This window comes from Pleurodeles waltl, chromosome 5 (genome assembly GCF_031143425.1).
Source record: "Pleurodeles waltl isolate 20211129_DDA chromosome 5, aPleWal1.hap1.20221129, whole genome shotgun sequence".
NCBI classification, from domain to species: domain Eukaryota; kingdom Metazoa; phylum Chordata; class Amphibia; order Caudata; family Salamandridae; genus Pleurodeles; species Pleurodeles waltl.
In genome coordinates, this window is record NC_090444.1 from 1,850,750,441 (window position 1) to 1,850,760,486 (window position 10,046).

The 10,046-nt window shown below is 45.7% G+C and overlaps 1 protein-coding gene across 2 annotated transcripts in view; it reads right to left on the reverse strand.

Annotated features, from left to right (window-relative positions):
- The window catches only part of MOCS1 (molybdenum cofactor synthesis 1), a 320,779-nt gene extending 312,912 nt beyond the window's left edge, over window positions 1-7,867 (reverse strand). The window contains exon 1 of one of the 2 annotated variants that reach the window (XM_069236336.1): window positions 7,662-7,867. In XM_069236336.1, coding sequence (XP_069092437.1) covers window positions 7,662-7,793 — 132 coding nt within the window. In that variant the 5' untranslated portion in view covers window positions 7,794-7,867. The remainder of the gene's footprint in view (window positions 1-7,661) is intronic. The other variant, XM_069236337.1, reaches the window with a different exon arrangement.
- Window positions 7,868-10,046: the final 2,179 nt, after the last annotated feature.

Consider the following 10,046-nt stretch of genomic DNA (forward strand, 5'->3'; position numbering starts at 1 on the left):
TGTCATCAGACTGCAGATAGTAGGGCCTGATAAGGAGCAGTGCTGAAGTCAGATTTAAGACCCATGGGGAGGCACAGAGGTGAAGAATTGAAGCACGGAGGTATTTAACTCTTAAATAAAAGTCCTTGACAACTCAATATTGGAGGTGAGAACAAAACAATGTTTCTCAATGCTTTTAAATCGGAGAAAATTTAAATTAAAAGTTATCTTATGATCAAGTTAACTTTTCAATGTATTTTTCTAAATGTATTTCAAAGTGTTGCATTTACAAACAGCAGGTCTCTTCCTCCTGGTGGCCAGCAGAACACTGTACCTATACCATATTTATAACTGAAAAATGCAGTCATTTTTTTTTTTTTAACAGGAGAAATTTAAAGTGCAGAAAAATATTCCACATTATGAACATTGTTGCACTTTAAAACTCTCCCACATATAAAAATGGTTGTAGGTTTGTGTAATACATGTAACGGTGCCTCATATAGCGAAAGAGATGTCCTGTGCCAAAAGGACATACGACACAGGCTCTGTTACCTGTACACATATATCTCATGCATATGCAACGTGTTCATACATTCCCTAAAGAACACACTCTCACTGACACATTTAGCAGCCCTACCATAGGGCCCCTAGTCAAAGTATGCTGTTCAAACCATAGCATCTGCCTCTAAGGGCATTAGGCTTAAAGTCAACGAAGCTGGGCGTGGGGTGTCTGATGACATTGCACAAGTTATTTAGCCTTCGGAAGCTCACGATGATTATCAATAATCGGAAGTAGTACTCGCTACAGAAACGGTTGGGAGACCCCTGGTTCAGATATACACTCTGGATCAGTTTGCATGCACTAGTTTTGGCCATAGAGCCCTCTTTGGGTCTTCTAGTAAAATTAAACAATGCTTCGTACTTGTGAGTGCGTTTGCATTGTCTTGGGCTAGCCACCCTGACTCAAGAACACGTGGCCACATCCTGCTGACCCTTATCATTGCAGGGATATCAACCACAACCATGCCACGTTAATGTGAAAGGCCTGCCCAGAACTGGGGAGCAGAAGCAATCAGGGGCCACACGTACCAAAGGAAGTGATTGTAAATACGAAACAGCAAATTTTTGTGATTCTCTGTTTGGTAATCACGAAGACCCAATACAAATGTGTGTTTTACACATTTTGCAAGTTCCAGTGGGTCGCAAATAGGCTGGACCTCATGAATATTAATGAGGCAGGTCTCAGGGACCGGCCCATTGGAAATCACAAAAATCACAGGGACGGTGACTGCTTTTCAATTAAGCAATCTGTTTTTTAAATGCACCCTGTTTTCCTTAAAGGAAAACAGGGTGTGTTTCAAAAAGAAAATTAAAAACGTTTTTTTTCATTTTTTAAGAGTAGGCAGTGGCCTGTAGAGGGCTTAAAATGTTCTTACAAACATTCAGAACGGGGGAGGGGTCCCTTGGGTACCCCTTCTCATTACCAAATGGGTTACCACCTACCTGAAGGAGGTGGCAAAATGTGAATGTTATGTGACCGCATTTCAGTAGCAAAACATTCTTACATACCACCGCAATTCGTTAATAGGAAGGGACACTCTAAACATGCCCCTTCCTAACACCAAATCACAAACTTAATTTGCAATTTGGATGGAGATGGGTAACAGAGCACTGTGTGTGCTGGCAACAAAGGAAGGTGGGAAGCAGGGGCAGAGAGGAATCACAGAGGCCCAGTCAGCCAAATGGCAACATGCACAATGCAGGAGTACTGCAAACATTACTAAAATAAAGCCAGAGTGGCAAAAAAACAGTTCAAGCAGCAACCATTATTCACACCTCCGACACCTCTCATGCTCCCAAAGTCTCTCAAAGGTGGACAATCGCCAGTCGAGCGATAGATCAACTGGCTCATGGCTCAGACCCTCGCCTTGTGGGCAACCTGCCCATGCAAAGGTGAAAAACTAAACACTTGCTAGGTTGCTGCCTGACTGAACAACACTGAGCTGGCTCTCTCCATGTCAGCCTCGAGTCCTCATGCCTCCAACTGAGCTTCTCTTCTTGTTGTAAACATTTTCTCCCAGATAATTTCTAATTTCAATATTACTAGGGAATGACTGTTCGGGGTAAAAGAAAAAGAATGCAGTGAACTTACCCTTACACTGGCTCAGCTATAGCACCAGGATGGCAAAGATTTGTTTATGAAATCTTTTTATCTTTTCACTTGTGTCTTGCGAGATACAGCTTTTCTATGTCTCCAAATTAACTTCCACTCTCCCTTCCTGTCTCCAGCTCCCCACCACTCCAATCCCCAATTAAGTCTGACCTCACCTTTAGCAAAATACATGTACTAAATAACAAAGTAGGCGAAGACTACTGCCACAATGCAGTTTACTGTTCTAGAGAACCTCTCCAAACGCCAGTAGCAGCCACAAAGTGTGTTCATCGAGTCTGCTGGGAACTACAGCTCAAACCTCACCAGGGACAAGAGCCCTCAGCCCACCTTGTTCATCAAACCTGGATGCTCGATGTCTACCTAAAGCTTAACCCAACCGAGAAAGAACTGCTGTTATTTACCAAGAAAAACAAACAAGAAATAGTACAAGTTGGTGCAGTGACATGAACTATGACAAGTTTGAACACCCAACTTTCACTAAATGCCAAGTCACTTGGATTCATCCAGGATACCATTTTTTGCCTTTTAAGGGATCCTATATTTGTGCAGGCCCATGTGGACTTTAACCCTGTTACCCAGAAGTAAAGTACCTGTGCCCCTCCTTCACAAATGGCCAAATTGGCTTAGTCCTAATTGGTATGTTTAATTTACAGGGAGTGCAGAATTATTAGGCAAGTTGTATTTTTGAGGATTAATTTTATTATTGAACAACAACCATGTTCTCAATGAACCCAAAAAACTCATTAATATCAAAGCTGAAATTTTTGGAAGTAGTTTTTAGTTTGTTTTTAGTTTTAGCTATGTTAGGGGGATATCTGTGTGTGCAGGTGACTATTACTGTGCATAATTATTAGGCAACTTAACAAAAAAATATATATACCCATTTCAATTATTTATTATTACCAGTGAAACCAATATAACATCTCAACATTCACAAATATACATTTCTGACATTCAAAAACAAATCAGTGACCAATATAGCCACCTTTCTTTGCAAGGACACTCAAAAGCCTGCCATCCATGGATTCTGTCAGTGTTTTGATCTGTTCACCATCAACATTGCGTGCAGCAGCAACCACAGCCTCCCAGACACTGTTCAGAGAGGTGTACTGTTTTCCCTCCTTGTAAATCTCACATTTGATGATGGACCACAGGTTCTCAATGGGTTTCAGATCAGGTGAACAAGGAGGCCATGTCATTAGATTTCCTTCTTTTATACCCTTTCTTGCCAGCCACGCTGTGGAGTACTTGGACGCGTGTGATGGAGCATTGTCCTGCATGAAAATCATGTTTTTCTTGAAGGATGCAGACTTCTTCCTGTACCACTGCTTGAAGAAGGTGTCTTCCAGGAACTGGCAGTAGGACTGGGAGTTGAGCTTGACTCCATCCTCAACCCGAAAAGGCCCCACAAGCTCATCTTTGATGATACCAGCCCAAACCAGTACTCCACCTTGCTGGCGTCTGAGTCGGACTGGAGCTCTCTGCCCTTTACCAATCCAGCCACGGGCCCATCCATCTGGCCCATCAAGACTCACTCTCATTTCATCAGTCCATAAAACCTTAGAAAAATCAGTCTTGAGATATTTCTTGGCCCAGTCTTGACGTTTCAGCTTGTGTGTCTTGTTCAGTGGTGGTCGTCTTTCAGCCTTTCTTACCTTGGCCATGTCTCCGAGTATTGCACACCTTGTGCTTTTGGGCACTCCAGTGATGTTGCAGCTCTGAAATATGGCCAAACTGGTGGCAAGTGGCATTGTGGCAGCTGCACGCTTGACTTTTCTCAGTTCATGGGCAGTTAATTTGCGCTTAAGGCCAAACTCTGTAGCAGTTCAAAAACTACAATTCCACCTTTCAAAATAAAGTTAGTGGCATTAAGGAGAGTGACGTGGAGTGTTGTAGTGTGGAATAGCGAACAGTGGAGTAGAGTGTCAGAGTGGAACAGCATAATGTTGTGTGTTGGAGAAGCATAGAGGGGGGTCACGTAGAGTGGAATGCAGTGGAGTGGGATAGAGAAGAGTGGACTGATATAGAGTGCATGGTAGAGCACTGTATAGTAGCGTAGAGTGCAGCGCATGGAATTCAGTGGCGTACGTTGCGTCACAAAACGCAGTGGAATATATTAGAGTGTTGCACAGTACAGTGTCACAGAGTGCAATAGTGCGGAGTGGAGTGGTGCAGAGTAGCGTAGAGTACAGTGGAGCAGAGTGCAGTGGTGCAGTGTAGAGTGCAGTGGTACAAAGCATAGCATAAATAGAGTAGAGTGTTGCAGAGTGCAGTGGCAGAGAATGCAGTAGTACAGTGTCGTACACTGCAGTAGTGTAGAGTGGCATGGAGTAGAGTGGTGTAAACTAGAGTGCTGTGACAGAGTGGAATACAGTGGAGTGGCATAAAGTAGAGTGGACTGGTGTAGAGTGCATGGTAGAGTGTTGTATAGTTGCATAGAGTGCAGTGGCGTAGATTAGAGTGGTGCACAGTACAGTTGAGTGGCATAGAGTGGAGTGGCATAGAATATAGTGGATCAGAGTATAGTGGCATAGACTGCAGTGGTCAAGAGTTGTGCAGAGTGGCGTAGAGTGCAGTGGTGTAGAGTGGTACGGAGTACAGTGGCGCAGAATGGTGCAGAGTAGTGCAGTGGCATAGAGTGGTGCAGAGTACAGTAAAGTAGAGTAAAGTGGAGCAGAGTGGAGTGCTGCAAAGTGCATTGGCATAGAGCGCAGTGATGCAAAGTAGAGTGCATTGGCAGAGAGTGCAGCAGTGCAGGATAGAGTGGTGTAGAATTCAGTGGTGGAGAGTGCAGTGTTGCAGAGTAGAGTATTGTACAGTGCAGTGATGTAGAGTGGCGTGTAGTGCATTCCATAGAGAGCAGTTATGTAGACTACAGTAGTGCAGAGTAGGGTGCAGTGACAGAGTGCAGTGGCAAAGAGCAAAGTGGCAAAGAGTAAAGTGGCAAAATTTAATAGCGTAATGTGATGTAGAGTACTGTGGCATATAGTGCAGTGGTGCAGAGTAAATTAGAGTGACGTACAGTGGATTGGCCTAGAATGTAGGGGCATAAAGTGGAGTGATACAGAGTAGAGTGTATTGGCATAAAGTGTGGTGGTGTCGAGTGCATTCTTGCAGTGTGGCCTAGAGTGGCAAAGAGTGGAGTGACCTAGGCTGGGGTGGTGTATAGTGCAGTTGCAAACTTTGCAGCGGTTGAGGGTGGCATTGGCTGCATTAGCATAGAGTGGAGTGGTGCAGTGTAGAGAGGTGCAGAATACAGTGTAGTAGAGTGGTGCACAGTAAAGTGAATTGGCATAGTGCACTTTAGGGTAAAGTGGTGGAGAGTTTAGTGGGGTAGAGTGCAGTGGCACAGAATACAGGGGTGCAGAGTGTAGTAGAGTGGCATAGAGTGCAGTGGTGTAGAGAGCAGTTGTGTACACTACAGTGGTGCAGAGTAGAGGGCAGTGAGTGACAGTGCAGTGGCAGAGAATACAGTGGCACGGAGTAGAGTGACAGAGTGCAGTGGTGTCAAGAACAATTGTGCAGACTACAGTGGTGCATAGTAGAATGCAGTGGCATTGAGTGCATTGGCACAGAATACAGTGGCGTACAGTAAAGTGACATACAGTGTAATAGCATAGTTTAAAGTGGTGCAGAGTGCAGTGGCACAGAGTGGAGCAGAGTACTGAGGCATAAAGTGCAGTATCATAGAATGGTGCTGAGTGGAGTGCAATGGTGCAGAATGCAGTGCACTCCTGCTCCCAAATTCCAGACACCTCTTCTATTGCTCATGGGCTGCATGCTTGCCTTTGACTCTGTACAGATCTCTGTGTCTTCTGTTTAAGTCACGCTAGACACAACCCAAATAATTACAGCAGGTTCCCCGAGGGTTTCAGGTATCACAGACATTATACTGTGACTAATGACTGGGAAATCTAGAGGTTGTGCCACATACGTCTTTATGGCTGCTTTTCTGGTTTAATAGGTGTGACAGAATCTTGCACAGCCGCTCCTGCTATTTATCTTTCACCTAGTCTTTCTGCCAGGGAAGCCAGCAGTTCTGCTGCCTAAGCTGTACCTGTGCAAGAGGCACTTGGTATACATTTTTCACTGTATAAAATCTAAAACAATTGCCAAAGTTAATCATTGCTTTTAAGCATAAATGCAAATGAAGGAGTGCCTCTCAGAAAATAAGCTAACAGGGTTTAGTTTTGGTTTTGCATGTAAAGGAAGGAAGTAAATGGACAAGTCTGCTTCATGAAACTGAGACATGGTCTCACAGGAAAAGAAAGCCAATTTGCAGAAGCCCCTCTTTTAAAGCCCAGTCTAGAGAATAGCTGCTTCAATGGCAGCGTCTGAAACAAGCTCTGTGACAGGCGCCCTATGCTGAACAGGTGCCAGACGTGTTGTTGGTCCTGCACCATGAGGTCCGACAGTGCATATGCATAGCAGCCGTCCTTCCTCACCAGTGAACATACCTGTTCCACTTGCTACGGGTCACATGCATGTCCACCCCCTCCAACAGCTGATATACCAGTGCTACCACCAGATATACCAGTTCTACCAGTACACATCTGCATACATGCCAAACAACCTGATTCAGGCTGGAGACTACCGATTTCGAGGCAAGTCACCTATCTCCCTGATTCTTCTGCGGACTTCAGCAGACAGGGATTGGTCTTGTGTGACCCACAGTATGTACTGCCAGTAACCTGCTTCTGCAGGACAGTGCACAACATTCTTTACACACTCTCACTGTCTGGCATGGGGCTGTCTCCCCACTTCAGACAGACTTTAAATATATATTTGCATTTCTAATATATTATCCTGCCCCAACACACTTACAAGTCCCATTCATGACAACAGAACAGATTCTGGCCTCAACAGAAGTCAATGAAGGAAATACATTCTTGCGATTCTTTTTTTTTACAATCTCCCCCTTTCCTCTTCTAAAATGCTGGCATGTACCTTGTATCCAGTCTCAAATGGATCTCTATGCAGAAGAACTGCTGAGAGTGTCGAGGCCCAAAGACATTGAGCCCTCTGGCCGCACACCTGACGGCAATCCCAGGTGGCAGTCACGAGACAGCCGCTGCTGGAGGCCTACACATGCATCCATGAGTGAACTGTGGGTGGTGTGTGGATAACCCTACTCCACACCTATACCTGCCCATGCGGCCTTTCCATAGGGGTGATGCGGGGGCAGAGGTTGAGACTGCTTGAATAGGAAGCTTCTCACCTGCATGTGAGCCTTAGCTATTGCAAAATGAAATAATAAAAAAAGGAACAATAACAATTTTTTTATAATAATAAATAAATAAATAAATAAAAAGTGTGCATGTATCCTTTTCCCTGCCCCTGCATGTCCATCCCCCACTAGTAGTGGAACTATCAGTCCCCTGACACACCAGAACAGTCCCAAGATGAACTATTAAAAGTTGTCCACAAGTCCTGGCTGACCTTTGCCCCGGGGGCGGGTCCCCCACGGCCACGCCCCCTCCAGAGCGCAGAAGGCACCTGACAGCCTCACCTGAGCCGCGGGCAGCGCCCCCCGCGCGGGGGCCTCCGAGGCGCAGCTCCTGGCCGCCGCTCCCGCCCAGCACAGCCGCGGTGCCCTCCTCGGCAGGCCCGAGAGCAGCACCCGTCCCGCCGCCGCCGCCATGGCTCGGTCTGAGCCCTCTGCCGTGCACCGTGCGGAGTGCAAGGGGGCCGCGCCGAGACGGGCACGGAGAGCAGCCAATCACAGCGGGGGCTCTCACGGAGGGGAGGGGCAACGGGGAGGCGGGCCCAAGCACGAGCTCAGCGGCAGGGCGAGTGGGCGTGGCTCTCCGATGGGCAGGGTGACAGAGGGGTTACGCAACCTACGGCGAGAACAGGGGGCGGGGCCTGAATAAATGATCTGTAAACATCGCTGCGCCCCTGCTACCAGGGCATGCTGGGAGTTGTAGTACTCAATAGGAATAGGGCTTAACCAAGCAGGAGAACAGCTGGAACCAATAGAGAGGGGAGAAGTTGTGGTCTAATAAATCTGGAACTGAGAAATCAAGCCCAGATCTAGGTGTCGGTTCAACATCCTGTGATTGTAGGGAAATCACTGAACCTCCTGTGCCTTAAAAAAACTTCTGACCTTGTTTAATGTAATTTGGTGCTCATATAAAGTGCTTTGATGCCCAAAGGCCAAGTTCACAGGGTATATAAAACTAAAAAAAATAGTAATGGGGTCCTGATATTCAAAGTCAAAACTGAAACGTGAACTTGGCAGCCTTTAACAACGCTGCCACGCAGTAGCTGTCAAGCAGAAGAAGTTTAACAAGCACTGGCAAAGCCAATAGGTTTCGCCTATGCACAATCTATTGGCTTTGTCAGTGTTTTTTACATGTTCCACAGCAGTTAAATTGCTGTTCAACATGACAAAGTAAACAATAGAAAGGGCTGGTGTGACCTCGCCAGAATTAGCCATGTCGTAGAGTTTTTTGTTTTTTTGTTTTTAAGGAAGAGGAACCTTGAGGCAGTTTAATGCACAGTGGACGTCCTGCAAATGGATTTATTCAAAGGAACATATCAGAGGGGACACAAAAGATTAAGTGGGGAGACGGGAAGGAGTATAGCTGTCAAATTTCTCAGGTTCATGTGTGATGTGCTGCTCCAGTCTAACTTTTTTCCTTTGAATTATGGGACTTGTACTCTTCTTTTATAATGGAATAAACAAGACTACAAATCCCAGAATTCAAAGAGATACTCTGGACCAGAACAGCTCATCATGCATGGACCTGGGAAACATGGCAGGGTGGAAGGGGGTGAAAAAATAACAGCTACCACCATCCAGCTCGCTCGCATTTAATGACGTACAAATTATAACCTTTCAATCTCATCTTCAATTGAGATTATTCAGGAACAGGGGTGATGCAGGGGAATACAGAACTTGGTGTATCTCTCTTCTGAAAGGATGCTATTATTCCCTCGCAAACAATGAATCTTTGCCTCTTATCTGACAGTGCTCTAAAGTTGAAGGAGAACATCTGCAGCGATACAACTATCAATAAATAAATACCTCAGAAACATGAAAGGCTGGGTTAGCTAGCGAGGATAAGAAATGTGACCTTCATATCAGACAAATAAATATCTCAGCAGCAAACCCTGACCCCGCTGAGCTACCTCAAAATTTAAAATTGCCAAGCAACAACATCTGAGTAGATGGTAGGAATGTGTAAAGCAGAATCTGTCTGCCCCTCGCCTTCATTTTAAAAGCCTGTATTTACACCACTGCTCGAAAGGAATCATATATGTTGCGAAGAATGAGTCTGTGTCCTATTTTCACCCCTTGCAGGTGAGTCCTTTGAACTGGGCTCTGAGCTGTCAGCTCTCTGTGGGTTTAAAGCCCCCAAAAAAGCATCCCCGACCTCCTCGGGTGGGCTGAGCTGAGCCTACCCTGTTCAGACACCAGAGCCGCCTGTGTCTGGGCCTTAAAAATTACATGGCTGCACCAGGCTGGTGTTGCTGCGGCACATTTATTTACATGTATTTTTCCATGGCACAGTTTGCCAAGTGGGTGTCCATGCGAGTATGGCTTAAAGTAAAAAAAAAAAAAGCGTTATGACTAGGTTATTGCTGACGGTGTCATTAACGCTTTTTTGTTTTTAAACTTTAAGCAGCGATGTAGGAGAGAAACTTCAGTGACATGCACTCGAAGAGTGAATGTCAAAAAGTAAAAAAAGAGTGCCAGCACTGCAGGAGCCTGCAGTGTAAGGACACTGGCCACCAGAGGCAAAACTCGGTCCAGGCTCCGATGCAGAGCGGCACGAAGACTTGAAGCCCGGGAGGAAGACAGAGGAGAAGAAGAGGTGCTGACCAATACTAAGGTGGTCATTATGACATTGGGGGTGACTGTTAAAGTGGCGGTAATACCGCCAACATG